The sequence below is a fragment of the Sinohyriopsis cumingii genome, chromosome 18 (genome assembly GCF_028554795.1).
Source record: "Sinohyriopsis cumingii isolate HCF-2022 chromosome 18, ASM2855479v2, whole genome shotgun sequence".
Taxonomy (NCBI): domain Eukaryota; kingdom Metazoa; phylum Mollusca; class Bivalvia; order Unionida; family Unionidae; genus Sinohyriopsis; species Sinohyriopsis cumingii.
This window is the reverse complement of record NC_142978.1, coordinates 75,868,662-75,886,798: the sequence shown is the minus strand read 5'-3', so window position 1 is coordinate 75,886,798 and position 18,137 is coordinate 75,868,662. Positions and strand designations below refer to the sequence as shown.

Genomic DNA, 18,137 nt, shown 5'->3' with positions numbered 1-18,137 from the left:
TGACGGTTTTTGAAAATTTAGTTGACACCATATAACCACTATTGTGCTGAGGTGACGTAAAACAAACTGATCTGACCTCAGTATCACCACATGGTGGTCGTCTTGAAAATCTTGTTACTAGAATTCCTTCTGGATGGATAGTATTATCAACATAGAGTTTTCACCAAAATACATACAATGTGTAGCTGGACTTATATTGGCAGTCTGATGACCAGTTTGACTGCCATGGCAGTCATATTGAAAAATGTGTTATTCCTACTCCTCCTTCATTGTTGGCAATGATTTATTTTATATGCTGTTGTATTATAACCTTACATCAGAATCAAGTAACCATATTCCATATTGTCCAAGACTGTCGTAGGCCCACAAAAGATATAAATTTTTTAAAACTAGACTCATAAATATTATTTAAAATAAGCACTGATGTAAAATCTTCAGGATGTTTTATCACAGTGCAAATTATGTAACTATTTTCATCTTTTTATCCCCTCTTTAGGAGAAGAAGATCAAACAGGTTATGATCTTAGTCGACTTCAGAAACCTGATGATGGGGCACACCCTGAAAACTGGGATACGATGGATATACCAAAGAAGATTGCTAAACCTGTAAAAAGTAAGTACAAAGGAAACGTTTAGCTGTTCTGGAACAGTGTCTGTAAAACATTTTCTTTATTTTCAGAATCAGAAAGATTTTAAATATAACATACCATAATTTTCCATAAGAAATTTGTGGTTATTAATGAACCATCTGCAACTTTTAAATACCCACCCAGCAAAAACTGATGATAAGTGAGAGACTAAAATGCTCTCCTTACACAAGTTGTTTCTATTTTAGGACTGGCCAATCTCATCTGAGGGATGGCAGGTACCTCCTGTAAAACAGAACCAACAACAACTGGCATTCTAGCATTCATTATACAGTCTCTACCACTCTACAAAAATGGACAGAGTCATTTCTTTTGAAAGATTTTTGCAATTATTTTAGGTCTTGAAATCTTTTGTCTTACCAGTTACAGGAGAAGCAGCTCTATATAATGTGGAGGCAAAATTATAGAAGGCTTCTAAATAGGTCTAATGGTGAACTCTTGTTTGAACAATTACTTCCCTCAGGTAACTTCTGTGGGTTGCTGGTTCTCATTAGCACTGTATGCATCTTCTATAATACTGTATTAACCTGCCTTGAACTAACCGATCCGGTGGCCTAGTGGTTAGAGTCATACCAAAGACTTACAAAAATGGTACTGACAACTGCCATGCTTGACGCTCAACATTAAGAGGTTAGAGTTAGGACTGGTCGGCCTGGTGTCAGGATAATGTGACTGGATGGGACATCATGCTACATGTCTGCGACATGATGCCCCAGTGCTAGCTGTGCTGCAAAGATGAAAGCATTATCTAAAGACTGTTTTCTGTATTAAACTTGAAATTGTGCCAAATCAGAAAAAAACCTGTTAAGCTACATTAAAAATCCAAATCAAACACACACACAAACTGATGTCATCTTGAAAGAGAGCAAAAGCATTGAAAAAAAACAACAGCATTTAATTTTTTTCTTATCTGCACCATGCAGGCATTCATTTCAAGATTGAAGTTTTTCTGCATTATCATATTCCGCAAAGTTTCAGTTAGATAACTAATATCAGTAAGCATCTTAACTCCTTGAACCATAAACTTCTGGCCCTTTGAAATCTTGATCACAGTTTAGATCAGTATATTCTGTACAGTTAAAAGACCCAAAACAATGAATGGATTGACCATATAGCCATTATGTGTAGATGTGCTATTAAACACTCATACATACATACCCAAGCAAGGTCAGGGACATTTAAAATCTTAAGTTTTTTAATTAAGATTTCACTACATGAACCTAAGTCCCAATCATTTTGAGTTTAAAGCAAGAAACTCGGTAGTAAGGAGTCATCCTTTTCAAATAAAACATGTAATGGCCAGATTCCAAGAACAAAGCATGTCAGCCTGCTGGTGGATAATATTAAGTGATTGTATTGTACATCAAATGCACAGATTGTTTAGTATGATACAAGTCTATCTGTCCATATATAAAATAAAAAAAAATTCCCAGGAGTACAACTGTCAAATTGCTGAGTCAGGCAAACTTCGCACAGGTGCCTTTTAATACTTAGTTTTTTCTGCATTTAATATTTGTATGTTACCATGGAAACAAAGCACAGCACAAGTGGTCTACACATTGAGTATGTGGGACCATAGATGATGGATTGGGTGGGGTGGGATATATCATCTCCATTTGGTTCTTATACAAGACAATCCTTGATGACTCTTGTATATAAAAACTGCAATCAAATTATGATCAAAATTCGTGGCATACTTTTCTTTGTTTTCTTTTGTAGTCAACCAAAAGTTTCTTTGAATTGATGAGTTCCATTTTGTCATGTTTCATGAATGAGATTTTAATCAGATTTGATTTGGTCTCTATGGCATAATAACATTAAGTTATTTAGTGCCAAGTCAATTGGAGCAGGCCAAATTTATGGTGAAGTTTGGACCTACATCCTTTTGGTTGAGTAAGTCTTGCTATCACTGAGCCACCATGGCTTCTGCCTGCATCAGTCACTTCTTATGACATGTAGTAGAGAACATTGGGACTGTTATAATTTCTGAGCCTGCAGAGTATAATCTGGAAATATAATTAATTAGACTTCACATAAAGCTGGTAACACCACCAGAAATATCCTGTTAAAAGCCCATGATAGATGATAATTAGAATCAATCATATGCATCAGTGTGGGATTGGAAAACTCGATCCCAAGGGTCAGAATTTTGTGTCAGACTTTCACTGTGCTGAGTTTCTTATGCAGAATTATGATAATGAGGGTGGAAGTTTCCTATCTTACACTGAAACATAATGTTGGTTTCATTTTCTCACATTTCTTTATGAAAGGCAAGCGGTGATGTAAAAATGGTAGATTGCAAATACTGTTGTAACTTTCAAACAGTGGAACACCCATTGAAAATTTCCTTACCATGACACAGACTGTAAAGTTTGGTTTACAATGAAATATTTAGTGCTGTTTAAATTTCAAAGAACAGTGACTGAAACTGCTACAGTATTGGTTATGTGCAGCATCAAAACTGTTTAGATAGCTTGCACAATGATACAGATGTGAACAGGTTAAAAAAAAGTCACTTTTATCCATTAAATTAATATAGACAGGCAAAATATAATGAATTAATCATCAATTTGACTTTGATCTCGAATTTATTTACACTTAAAAAATAATGAGAATTTGAAGTAAGATTTATTTAAAAATTTCTTTTTCAGTTCAAAATGGACTAAAGAAACCATACATGTAATGAAATCTATCAGTCAAATGGCCTGTTTGAGGAACACTTAACTTCTACCACAACACATTTAATTATGTAAATGTTTTACAATTAATGCTTATCCTGAATATTGTTTAAGTGATGATTGTAATTGGAAAGTTTTGCAGTACAAGGTAAAAAAGGCCACAAGTCAAGATAAAGGTCATGTGTGAGGCAGGAAAGAGTTATCCTGCACTGATATTCCACAGTTGAAAACATGATGATACACATAATGTGAGAAATACCCATCCTGCACTTGCATTAAAATTTGTCAGATTTTCTTTGATTCTTTTAAAACTTGTGAAAAATATAAGACTGGCATCCAGGGCTTAACATGGGAGTAATCAAGACTGGCCCCATGGGCTTATCATGAAAAAAAATCAAGACTTTTAGCCCCCTGGGTTTATCATGGGAATAATTAGGACTGGCACCCTGGCCTTATCATGAAAAAAAAATCAAGACTTTTAGCCCCTTGGGTTTATCATGGGAATAATTCAGACTAGCACCCTGGCCTTATCATGAAAAATATTTTGACTGATCCCCTGAGCTTATCATGGGAGTAATACTGTATATGAGAAAATAATATAGGTGGTACATATAGTTCTGCCTGTTACTAAATAAAGCATTGGATGGGGATAACCTTATTACGTTTTTTTTAAAACTATTTTTGGGATAGCTCTATATAGTTGTCACTTTGGCATGCATGTCTGTACATGTACATCTGTCTATACCCTAGATTAACCTGGGTGTTAAAGTTTTCTTTACTTATCCTTACTATTGAAGTTCATGGATGGGTTCAGCATGCAGGCAATGACCATCTTTTTGTTTCGAAATGTACTTAATAGAAAACATGCAGTGCCTTTGTAATCACAGTTAGTGTTGTACATTAATATTCTCCATTTTTACAGGTGCTCCTGGTGATCGGCCTGATATTGAGGATTTTATTACATCAAGGATGAATGATGCTGACAATGATCCCAATGCACCACCATTTGACACCATGCGCAATTTCTCATTGGAGGGTAACAACAGTGAGACTGGATCTCTTAGTTCACTAAATACGTCAAGTACTGGAAGCCAAGATTACGATTACCTAAATGACTGGGGACCAAAGTTTGCCAAGCTGGCCGACATGTATAATAATTATGATGAGACAGGTTAAGGGAGTTTGATTTTTTTTACAATTTTACACCTTTCTGATTTTATTTTTTGCATGATTGTCCATGTTGTTCATTAATGCTAGTGCCACCTCCATTAGAAACTACAACATTCACTTGTCAAGTTCTACAATTCCTTAAGAACCATTATTTTATTTCAGCCGCTGACTGAGCAGATTTATATAAATATCAAAAGGAATGTGTTAACTTAGAATGACACATTAAAGATAACAAAAGAAAATTAGTTATTCCAGTACTTAAATGAAATTTTGTAAATATAGTGTAATGATGTAATATCATTTCAACCATCTATCACCTGATCACATTGTTCATATTGCACTGTTTGAGACATTGTGGTCCAGAATACTAATCATCTAGTTCAGCCCACCATTCGGCATGCACAAGGATGTAAAGAGCCCTAAACAGATTTTTTCAAAGCATGCTCTTCCAACCCCATTTTCTCATGCAAAATTTATAATTTATTTCATGAAAATTTGCCACTACTTTATATTCCATCTGAAATGTTATTTTATATTTACATGTAAATATCAATTTTTATAATTATGATTACTGAGAAACGGGGTGCATTTTTTAGAAAACAAAATATGCATTGGATCATCAATACTAAACAATTTTAATTTTAAAATATATTGTAATATACTCAATTTTAACTCAAGCCCAAAACACATGGACCCTGGTCTGCTGTCACATAATATGCTCACAGATTAGGGTGTGTGTTGTTTGTTCTACTGGTTACTAACAAACTGTATGGACCCAGGTTTGCCTGCATATTATGCAAGTTTAGATCTGGATCGATGTTGTTTTCAGCTGAATCATGTTTATAAGTGGATGCATATGGAATTCCATTCCAAAAGACCTGTAATATGTATGATTCATCAATCAGAAATGAGCGTGTCTTTCACAAAGCCTATAAGCAAGATGTTATTTTATACAAAGTGAGACCTAGGTTTCGATGAACCTAAATTGCATATTTTTACTAGCATAGACCAAAGTGTTCATATTGAAAACTATAAATGCAGGAAGTATCAATACTCTGAAAGAAACCTTGGTTCAGAAGGTCCTAAACTTTGTAACACCTTCAAAATCGAATAGTCTTAATGACATATGCTATCACCAAATCCAAATTAGCTTTTAATGCTACCTGTTTCTTGTGAAAAACTGAAATCACACAAGCAATCACTATGTAGTCTGTGCCTTGGATGACTATGGTTGGGATTGAAATAGGTTGATATAACAAAACTGAACCAGTCAATAATTTTGCCAATTCTGCCCAACTGGATAGATGAAGAAAAAAAAATGCTTCCTGTTGTAATGTTTTGCAAATAAATATCCAAGAAAAATACTGTGATACAGTTCTAACAAAAGATTTTGATATCCAATCAGATAATTATTACAATGAGTGTTTTTATTTCAAATAGACCCTGATGCAAACATTGCCGATATAGTAACATTGTAAATAAACCTTTTTAAAGTCACAACCAATACAGCTAGGTAATTACACATTCAGTAAATGTCACCAAATGTCACTATTATTTCTGCCTCAGTGCATCCTGGGAAAAATCCTTTGTTCCCACTTCCTTGGTATGATGTAGCCAATATCGTGTTTAAAGTATCATTAAAATCTGCAAATCTTGCTTTCATTTCATTCATTTGTTCTTTTATTACAATTTTCATGGTCTGTTTGATGTTTTGTACAATAAATGGATTGAAATTAAATTGGTTCAGGTTTTATTCATGTTAATTTATTTGTAAATTCAAGCAAATGCACTCTGATCTGCTGGCACACTGGGTCTATATTGTTTACAAATGGATGGACTTTAAATAATAATAAATAACACATCCTTTTTATATAACCGAACAATACCAACCATGGTTCCCATGCTTTTCTAAATATAAATTTCCAGGTATTTTCCAAGTTTTTTCCAGGATGAAATTAATTTTTTCAAGGTTAACATATGACCATTACTGAATGGAATTAATTAACATTTTGGATTATAAAACATATACGTCGGAAAAGATGATCATGTACAAAACCACAAAATGAGTCACACAAAACAAATCTGACTATATTCCTATAAATTAGCATTTAAAGCCATTTCAGTGTACAGAATACAAATTCTAATTTTGCTTTGTTGACCTGCATTATGTTACTATGTGGAAAGAACATAATGAGCATAAATTATTTTGTTTCCTTTCAAACCTTTAATTCTAGAGCAATACATGTGCATGTTATACAAAGTAAATAGTGCCTATCACAGTATGAAGAAGAAAAAAATGCAAAGTATTAGAATCATATCTTGTAACGAAAAAAGTTTATTCCTGAATTTATGTGTGCCAATAAAATCTCGAACAAGATTTTTCAACCAACCTAAACTCCTTAAGACGATTTGGTTAAAAATTCCATCATTTAAAGACATTTACAAAAGGGTTGATATAAATTTTGACAAAAGACCTTCAAAATTAGATATTGATGTTTAAACAAGGTCTGAATTTTCTGGAAAACCAACTAGTCTTCTTGTAGTTCAATAAACCAGTTCCCAAACCTGTATTGATACATTGGCTCTTATCGTTTCTTAATATATAATAAAAAGGATGACAATTTCACATTTCTCCTGCCTTCGATTTAAGATCTGAAACCAATGCTTCAAGCTACATGTCACTGTGTAATAGTTTCGCACCAAGGTTCAGCTCAGAGATTTGAAATTTTTCTAATCAGGGTTTCCTCCGAATATCTCAACCCATTTTTCACATATGGACATTTAGGATGGAGTTTGGGTTCAGAGCAATTACATGTAAAAAATTTGGAATCTGCTGCCACTGTTAGATAGCTTACCAGCAGGTCTAGTAAATTTAAACTGTGTTATATCAACTTATACCTGCATGAAATCAATAGGAAAACTATTTATTTTCTCAAAAACGGCAAGTATTGTAATCATTATTTCTTTAATCCACCGACAGACTAGATGAAACTCAGCATAGATGAAACTTGACCCGGTACTTGCCATTTGCATTAATAGTCACATGACTTCACAAATCTCAAACAACAACATCGGAGGTCCAATAGTCACGTGATATCAACAACAAACTCCTTTTTAATGTTGTTGTACAAAATTTCAATTAAATGAAAGTCTGATACCTTTTGTAAAAACCAGAAAGAACATATAATTCTCAACATATTTATTTCGAGAACTACAAGAAACTTGACCAGTCTGATTCATCAAGCAGAGCAATCGAGTTCCCTGCATAGTATCCTCCTTGCGTGAGAGAGCACATGTCAATGTGGTAGTCACATGATACAACAAAACTCTGGAATTTTGTGCTCTTTCGTTTTGTATTTTTATTACAACCAGTGTACGACTTGCATTTAATCTATTTTTCTACAATATCTGAAAATGACAGTTGTGAGATTCTGTGTGCTCATGCCACTAGCTGTCAAAATCGCTAGTACCAGCTCAAATTTCATCAACGCATTAGTTTTATCATCTTTCAGCAGATTAAAGACATAACAATTTTAATACTCGCAATTTCTGAGAAATTAAATAATTTTCATATCCAGTTTCAATATGTATGCATATCAGCCAAATTGAAAGCATTTTATGGACAGCGAATTGAGGCAACATAGGAAAAAGAAGTGGGCAAAATCAGAACAGTGGATAAAAAGTAAAGCTTTTCATTTAATTATATGGAATATTCAAATTGGCGAGTTTTGTCTTGGCCTTTACTTTTATTTAACACATATGCTTATATTTGATAGAAAAATGCCAGAATGCTTTTGTAGGCCTATTTTCCGTATAGTTTTTTTTTATTTTTTACATATGTCCTTGTTTGTGCATCAGTTAGATTTTATTGTAAGTATTTGACATTTTCCCAAACATGTAACTCTCTAAACATTGTATGTTGTAGTGGTTTTTTGTTGCTGTCACAATGAATAAAACAATAAATATTATTTTACATACAACTGCATGAATACTTACCACATTTATGCATTAAAGAGTTGGATCTGATACAATTACTGAAATATTTAACATACAAGTTTTAATAATAAAATACAAGAAATATGGATTATCCACTTTTCTAGCATCAAGATTTTATTGCATTGCTTTTTAGATACATGTTGAAAAGGTCTATTGTAAGAAATTTGATTGTGGGATTTTTGCTGATTTCTTTACAACAAAAAAAATCTAATTAAAATGGTGCATCACATTTGTCAAGGCCTACTTTTGTCTCTTACAATCCCACCAATGTGCAGAAAATATCTCCTGCCCTCTTTTAACTGAATTGATCCTGTGTAGACATACAGTTTTTATTGATCTCGGTGAATCATCAATTTGGAGAGAACTGATCTTTTCAGAGTGAAAGATTGTATATATTGTTCCATGACTCCATGTATTATTATGTGATTAACTCTGTACATAAGTATTAAAAACATTCCATTTGATATTGGTGTTTCATATTCTGTTTGTACTCGCTTATGAGTCAAGTAAAACTGCAAACAATAAAGACCCTAATCTGTTGCCACATAATGTTCCAGCAGATTCAGGACTACATTGTTTGTTTTATTACTTTCAACAAACTGCACAGATCCAGATCTGCCAGCATGTTATGCAACAGTGAATCTGGGTCTGTGCAATTCAAAGTGGAACTTCACTTATAAGCAAGTATAGATTGTACACTGACATTCATATATTTACATAATTTTTATATTGTGAATCTATTTTGTGTATTTTTAGATGAGTAGCATTCTGTACTCCTTACCAAGTAGTATTGTACAATCTTTAACATGGAGATGAAATGCAAACCTTAATATAATCTTCTCTTGGTCTATTAAAACATGGGTGAAAAAAGCTTTTTTCCTTGTCCAAAATGAAAACGGACCATGCATGAGCTTCGTCAGTCACAAAGATACATTGTTTGGTATGTATTCTTCCACAAAAAAATGAACATGCAAAGGATATTTAATCTGAAAAATAGTTTTCAAATAATAGTCTAATTTACAACAAACATCTTTGGATATGGTGTATATTTATAGATGTGCAAATGTACACTGATTTGTAAGATTGCATCAATGCTAATGACTGTAACATTAAGGAATATTAATCATTTCTTGTGTGGTATCAGTTTTTGTGGATTTTGCAGATACTACAACAACAAATTTAAAGACCCGATAAAGAATGATCTTTATGCGGAAAGAATAGGACTTCTTTTCAGTCCATTAAGTATCAAAAATTTATCATGGTAAACCATGACAATTGATGTCCACCAAAATAAACGAATTCATACTCCTGTCTACACATTGTAAATGTTTTAAAAATTATTTGGAATTGCTTTGAAATTCATACCTAAAGCACACATATGTAGTACTGAATTTTTTGGAAAGCCATGTTTTATATAATTTGGTGATGTTAAGTACTATATGATGCATATCATTCATATTAGTTTCATAGAACATCTTAATTTTCTTTAAAATAATTGTACGCAAAACAGGTGGAAGAAGCTTTATGAAAAAAAAATTGTTTTTATGTCCATGAAGCATAAGGGACACCAGGAAATGCCATCTTAAGTTGTACAGTGTGCTCATTCTTAGAAACTGTCTGAATTGGTCTCTTAATATACCTCAGTATAACACAGTCCATGATATATGGGAAGCTGTCTGAATTGGTCTTTAAGACTGCAGTATAATACTGTCTTTGATGTATGATGGGAAAATGTCTGAATTGGTCTTTAACTATAAGAAACCCAAGTATAACAGTTCATGATATATATTGGGAAACTGCCTGAATTTGTCTCACTATAAGACACTGCAGAATAACAGTTCATGATATATATTGGGAAACTGCCTGAATTGGTCTCACTATAAGACACTGCAAAATAACACAGTCCATGATATATATTTGGAAAGTGTCTGACTCTGTCTCCAAATATATGACACTGCCATTTCTCCAGCTGTAGTCTACTTTTAACTAGTAGATATCTGCTTACTATCAGAACTAATATTTTAAAACCATTAAAATTTAGCAATCTCATATCAACATAATACTGACATAAAATATTAGCCAGTACTGATGGCAAAAAAGTAATTTTGTTTGCTGTTTAACCTAGTTCTAAAAAGTGTCTGCTGCTAAGCAACACTGAGGAAATTAAGTTAGGTTGCTTTATTCCAACATGGGTTAAATATATGAAATCACATATAGTAGCCCAATATAGTATCAACCTTGAGGGATGTTCCCAAAAATGTATAGGCAAATCATCAATCAGAGCATTACTCATTAGTCAATTAACTCCTTGGTATTACCATATATACTTGAATACAAGGCAGGGCCAACTGCAAACAACACAGACCATGATCTGCCATCACATCATGTGCTGGCAGATCAGGGTCTCTGTTCAGCAAGATTATATGTTGAGTGAAAACTGGCTCGTTCACTAAATCTTTGTGAGTGCTATAATTTTATGATTACACTATTTTAAACATAATGTGTCAGTCTCTTGAATGACTGCTAAAACAAGTTTTGCATTATATCATTAAATTTTTTTAATCAAAACTTTGTAACAAATGTTAGATTGGTTAAATTTTATCATGCAATGCAGAAAACTTGAAATTAGTTCATACAGCCAGAAAGGAACTACTTTTGTATTTATGTAGTAATGCACCCTTGTGTTCTTTGGCAGTATTTGCTACAAAAAGAATGGTTTAAATACAGTTATCAAGTATTTATTGAGATCTGTTATTTTTATGCAGTAGTTGATTTTAATCTTCATGACTTGATACATCCTGTAGAACATGAAGTTCAGTTTTTATACAACTCCAGCAGTTTGAATACTCAGGTGAGTCTAGAATGGACTGAACGAAATCTCAAAATTAGCTACACAGTAATTCTACAATACCTTGACTTTTAAAGGGAAATCCAAGGTTCAGTCAACACGAAAAATTATAAAGATTGTAAGTTGACTGGCTTCAAGTTTTGATGTTTCACACAGTCATACTAATTAGTCTCAATAATTTGATTTTAATAATTATTTTACTGTGATCATTTTGCTTTCTTGATGCAAATGAATTTTTTTAAATAAAGTATAACAAAGAAAAAGTTGTTGGGGTTTTTCTTGCCCTCTACCTGTAAACTTCACAGCTTTTAGAAATCTGAGTTGTTACTTTTTTCATATCACCTGTACATATGAGGCTGCAATCTTCACAGCATTTAGAAATCGGAGATCCATTTTTTCGTGTTACATAATACTTGTGTCATAGATGCACTTACTAAATACACTTGCTTACAAGATGAGTCAGACTGCAAACAACACAATCTGCCATAATATAATGTGCCTGCAGATCAGAGTCTATGTTTGTTCAACTGATCACTCATAACAAACTGCATAGATCCAGATCTGCTGGTGCATTGTGTGACAGTAGATTTGGGTCTGTTTGCAGCTGGACTGTCTTGTGATCGAGTATATATGGCAACAAAAAAAAAGGAAAATTAACTTTTAGGAGTTAATCATAGTTCTGCCATGGTTATAATGATGAAAACCTGAGGTGATTTGGTTTGAATGCCCTGTGCAATCATAATATTAAAACATTTGGCTGATGGTCAACAGTCACTTCCATGGCTTGTACATCCAATAGTTTGCAAATAAACCTGTGAAAGACTCAAAATAATTGAAATCCAGCAGACTAAAAACAATAGCAAGTGGCCCATGTGGGACTGAGATCACCCGCCAGAATGACATCTGCCTAATGGCCAAAAGCAAGAGTCAAGGGTATCTAAAAAGTTATGAATATAAAATAAAAAATTCTTTATTAATGAAGATTATGTCAATACATCTGCTCAAAGTATTCCCCATGATCCTCTACACTTTGTCTGGCAGCCATTTTGTATTTAGTTTTTGCTATGTTCATACACCTGAAAGTTGCACTTCCAACCATATTCCAGCTTTCAATCTGTCTGCTCCTCCATAAATCTTTGAGAATGAGATTCAACCAAAAATTATTTGGACCTAAATCGGGACTGTTTGAAGGATGTGGCCAAGTTTGGATGTTGTGCTCCTTCTGTAAGTCTGTCACAACAGCTGATTTATATGCCAAAGCACTGTCATGGAGTAGATGGATACCTCATGTATTGGTGCAAGGACAGATCATCTGGAAGAGTTCCACAATTTTTGGCAGCTCTTTTGAGGCATAAAAATGTCCAGTGACACTAGCGTACAAAACTATTCATAAAAATGTCCAGTGACACTAGCGTACAAAACTATTCATAAAAATGTTCAGTGACACTAGCATATAAAACTATTCATAAAAATGTCCAGTGACACTAGCGTACAAAACTATTCATAAAATAATATGCAGCTGTATGTGCAGCATGCCAGACACCTGCAGATATATGCATGTGACTTAACAGAGATAAATGACAGTGATAAAAAATGTTAGAGAAGAACAATTCTGTAAAATCTGGGTGCACCGAGGGTATTACACTCAGAGATGGATATCAAGGTCGACATGGGTCAAGGTTGCAGATGCATTTGTCCGTCATATCTGAATATTTTGAAGAATCATCTAAAGCTCAAAAAAGTTTGCGAATGATGTGTCTATGTTTGTTGATTACTTCTCAAAACTGGACTGGTTCAAATCACCCATGAGCGACTTGCTAAATCTAAAAGGAGTGACGGGGGACATTTGGATGAAATTTTTACCAGCGCTGACATGGGGATTAATTCTTGTTTTGTTTTATAAACCTGACTGAAGAAAGTAATAAAGTTTGGATTGGAGAAAACAAGACACCATAAACTGCTCAAATTTACTGACAGATTCAAAGAAACACAAACATTATAGCGAAATATTCAGGACTTTTAAAACATTCCTTGTGCATTAAAGCACATGTTTACTTGTGCATTAATACACATTTACTTCAGATATATAAATACAATAGAAACTATGCTTAACATTTAAATCTACTCATATTACAGAATACAATAAAATAAATGGCACACATTTTCCTTGTTAGACATACATATGAACAAACTGTTGAAACTGGACTTGACAGTTCTTCATCAGACATTTTAGACTGTGACATAGGTATTCTTCTGACCTGGCCAAAGAACCCACATACAAATGCCACCTGATATCGAACTTCACAGTTCATTCATCAGACATTTTAGTTGTCACCTAGGTATTCTTCTGACCTGGCCAAAGAGCCCACATACAAATGCCACCTGATATCAGACTTCACAGTTCATTCATCAGACTTTTAGTTGTCACCTAGGTATTCTTCTGACCTGGCCAAAGAGCCCACATACAAATGCCACCTGATATCAGACTTCACAGTTCATTCATCAGACATTTTAGACTCTGACCTAGGTATTCTTCTGACCTGGCCAAAGGGCCCACAGACAAATGCCACCAGATACTAAGGTACCAGCCCTGAAATGTAAAAAGAAATTACTTTATATATTTTAGGAAAGGCAAAGGCATATAAAGAATGAAACACAGATAAAAACAGAAAAGAAACCAATGGATTTAAATGTCTACATCATTTTCATAATAAGCAATCAGAGGAAGAAAAATGTTTGAAATAATGACTTAACTCATTTATTTATCAAACAGATTTAACAAGTCGATAACTACAGCTGTCAGCTGAAAGCTCACAAGATTTGTCACTTGCTTGGGAATGAATACAAAGCTCCCTTTGTGAACAACTGATCTAAAGTAGGCCAGTGTGACTCCGTTGTAATGTATATATTAAAATTCCTAGTGCATCTGAAATAAAATACACCAACATAGTTGTTCCCTCTTTAAAGTGCTGTTATGACAGTCACAACAATGATGGCATTATAAATGATGCTGTTATGACAGCCACAAAAGTGATCACAACACACATTAGGCTGTTATGACAGCCAAAAAATGATGGCATTATACATTAAGCTGTTATAATGGCCACACAAGTGATTGCATTGTACAAAAGGCTGTTGTGACAGCCATAAAAGTGATTATACATAGTGCTATTTTGACAGCAATAACAAACATGCCAAGCATTCTGCTCTTTTGCGTAATCGTTACCCTTTTTTTCACCTAATTATGTTGGATGTTATATGACTGAAAAAAAGTCAGAGATGGATCTTTATTAACTTCAAAACATGTTGGATCAGAAAAAGACAAGTCAATTACAATTAACAAATTTAGAAAGAAGAATGTGAGAGTAATGTAATGCACAACTCAGATTTAACATGTCGTCATGGTCACTGCAGAATCTGTGGACACAACATTACGATCATTCAACAAAAGTTGGATATGTAGACTAGTTAATGTGAGTGTTGTATATAAATAATATATTAATATGTTTTGATTTTGTACTCTGGTACTAATCCACATGGATTTTGCCCATTTGTGATGATAAATTTAACCAGCTGTAGCTCCTGGTTAGTAGTGACAATAAATATTCATTTTCATTAAGTTAGTTTCCAGTAATTATGGCATGTAATATATAGGTTAAACTTTTTATGTCCAGATTACACTTTTTTGCCAGTTATATTAGCATTAATTATACTTATATCTCACTGGAGGTTGGCATGTATGTCATAAAAGTGATGCCATTATACATAAAGCTGTTGTGACAACCATACAAGTGATGACATTATGCATAGTGCTTTTATAACAGCCATAAATGTGGCATTGTACAGAGTGCAGTTATGACAGTCATAACCATGATGGCATTGTACAGAGTGCAGTTATGACAGTCATAAACATGATGGCATTGTACAGAGTGCAGTTATGACAGTCATAAACATGATGGCATTGTACAGAGTGCAGTTATGACAGTCATAAACATGGTGGCATTGTACAGAGTGCAGTTATAACAGTCACCAACATAATGGCATTGTGCGCAGTGCAGTTATGACAGTCATAAATGTGGTGGCATTGTACACAGTGCAGTTATGACAGTCATAAATGTGGTGGCAGTGTACATAGTGCAGTTATGACAGTCACAGATGTGGTGGCATTTTACACACTGCAGTTATGACAGTCATAAATGTGGTGGCATTGTAACACAGTGCAGTTATGACAGTCATAAATGTGACGGCATTGTACACAGTGCAGTTATGACAGTCATAAACATAATGGCATTGTACATGGTGCAGTTATGACAGACACAAATGTAATGGCATTGTACACAGTGTAGTTATGACAGTCACAAACGTAATGGCATTGTACACAGTGCAGTTATGACAGTCATAAATGTGGTGGCATTGTACACAGTGCAGTTATGACAGTCACAGATGTGATGGCATTGTACACACTGCAGTTATGACAGTCATAGATGTGGTGGCATTTTACACACTGCAGTTATGACAGTCATAAATATGGTGGCATTGAACACAGTCCTGTCAGTGTTATGGATGGATGGATGGACAACAGGAATAGACAGATGAACAGCACAAAACCAACATGTTTTCCTGGGCTGAAGGGTGGGTGGAAGAAATTATAACAGTAATACAATTAAGTCAATATAAAGAGACACACAAAGTTATTTGTTACTGAATTATTAGCTTTATTAGATGGGCAACAGTGTACTTGGAGGCTTAATGGTGAGCAACCACTGTTTATGTATGTGTATGGGAATAACTAAAAAGAATGGTAATGTCTGAATTTTCTTTGCAATTTATTTAAAGCTAGCTGCCCAACAAAAATTGAGACATAAGTGTTGAACAATTCACCAGAGTGTGATGGCAGAATGGCATGCACATGTCCTTCTGTCAATAATGTCTGCCAAGTTTCATACATATAGTATATACATTTAACACCAGAAAGGGAAAGAAAAACTGCTCCCTGCCTGACAGAATAACATTCACAGCTTCACTTGTGTCAATAATGTTTGGCATATTCCAAGGCAATATTCACTAAATACTGATCATATATTGGATGTACAGTTAACATGAAAAAGGGGCACAACACTGACAAATCATCAGCACGATGACAGTAAGATGTACACACATTACATTTTGCTAAATGTCAACAATCAACGTCTGCCAAGTTTCAGGGCAATTCAAGTAAAGTTGTGGAACTAGTTGCACAAATAACATTTTATATATACTCTACAAACAAAATGCATTAGCACATGAGAACAGAACAAAATGCACATGTTAAAATATATTTCTAGATTCAATATATCCCATGAAAATAATTTAGAGAAGATGCTCTCACGAGATTTCCAGGAAATATATATGTAAATTGAGGACAATGAGACAAGCATAACACTATGTTCCCACCAAGTTCACAAGGAGCACATACAAATCAGAAGAGTGGGTGGGAATTACCCAGTAACACACATTTACCTTGAGATTAAAACACAGGATAAGCAAATCAGATAAATGTGATGTCCCTTTCATTACACTGGAAGCTTGGGAGCCATGTTTTGTATCCCTTTTGTCTTTGATTTCTACCAGTAATTTAACATCATTTTACCATATTACATTCTTACCATAAGAGACTCCTAACAACCCGTGAATGCCTCCAGATGCTGTATTTTGTGACATAGATTGTATCATGACCCTTAAAGGCTGCCAGTATATCATTGGCACTGAAATGATCAGATAGAAACATCTTTAACTATTTTAAATTTAAACTGATTTGTGTTTGTAAAACTTTATGCCATTCCCCCTGATGATAAACATCTTAGCAAAACTTTGAAAAGTTTATGGTACTAAATATCGAATATCATAAAATGTAAATAAAACAAAAAGTGGAAGTTATTTAAATACGTTACCTGAATTTGTTTCATATTTCTTATTGAGACTACTGCAATTTGGTCACAGGCTGAGCTTATCCTAAGACTCTCAACCGAGAAATCATATGGAATATACACACAAAACATGAAGGTGCAGTGGTTTATTGGTTGGCATGCTGGGCGCATTCATGGCTATGACAACATGGGTTCAAATCCTACCATGACATCAGCCTAGGCCGGCTACCATGGTGTGTCCTTTTGCAAGGTACTTTACTGCCTAGGCTGGCTACCATGGTGTGTCCTTGGGCAAGGTACTTTACTGCCTAGGCTGGCTACCATGGTGCATCCTTGGGCAAGGTACTTTACTCGAACTGCCTTGGCACTGAATAATCTACTTATGTTGCTGTGCAACCAAAATCAACAACAAAAATTAAAAACATATAAATCAACATGTGTTTTGCTCTGGGTTGATGGGAAGACTGAGTTTGATATGGCATGTGGATAGGTTGCAACTTTCAGGCCAAGATATATTCGTCCCGTCTGAAACTGCATGTTGTTAGTTTCATATTGGTCTTTATTGACTGATATGATGCTATGTCATCAATAACAGCAGCATAACACAGTTGGGACATGATGAATTCAAATGGTTTATTCATGAAAATATTTTTGGAATAATATTAAATATTAAAAGTTTAATATATGGATTAAATGTCATTGAGTGTAATTTTCATCACCAATTATTTGATAAGGATCTATTCTTTACACGTTTAGCTTAATCTTCAACTGCTAAAAGCTTGCCAACATGGGAGGTCTTACTATGATCACCCAGTTTATATGAAAGAGATGAAGATGTTCTGATTCAATGAATGCGGTATCTTCCTTGCAAATCATGACGTGATATATATCA

At 34.2% G+C, this 18,137-nt stretch overlaps 2 protein-coding genes across 5 annotated transcripts in view; one reads left to right on the top strand and one right to left on the bottom strand.

Moving 5' to 3' along the window:
* Positions 1–11,602, top strand: part of LOC149777011 (neural-cadherin-like) — a 134,070-nt gene extending 122,468 nt beyond the window's left edge. Inside the window, exons 34-35 of the mRNA XM_089941760.1 lie at positions 497–613; positions 4,248–11,602. Of these exons, the coding sequence (XP_089797886.1) occupies positions 497–613; positions 4,248–4,501 (371 nt within the window). The 3' untranslated portion in view covers positions 4,502–11,602. The remainder of the gene's footprint in view (positions 1–496; positions 614–4,247) is intronic.
* Positions 11,603–13,294: 1,692 nt separating this feature from the next.
* Positions 13,295–18,137, bottom strand: part of LOC149777010 (poly(A)-specific ribonuclease PNLDC1-like) — a 74,881-nt gene continuing 70,038 nt past the window's right edge. For 2 of the 4 annotated variants that reach the window (XM_089941761.1, XM_089941764.1), the window contains exons 20-21: positions 16,985–17,083; positions 13,295–13,929 (exon numbers count right to left, since the gene is read on the bottom strand). In XM_089941761.1, the coding sequence (XP_089797887.1) occupies positions 13,863–13,929; positions 16,985–17,083 (166 nt within the window). In that variant the 3' untranslated portion in view covers positions 13,295–13,862. The remainder of the gene's footprint in view (positions 13,930–16,984; positions 17,084–18,137) is intronic. The other 2 variants (XM_089941762.1, XM_089941763.1) reach the window with 2 other exon arrangements.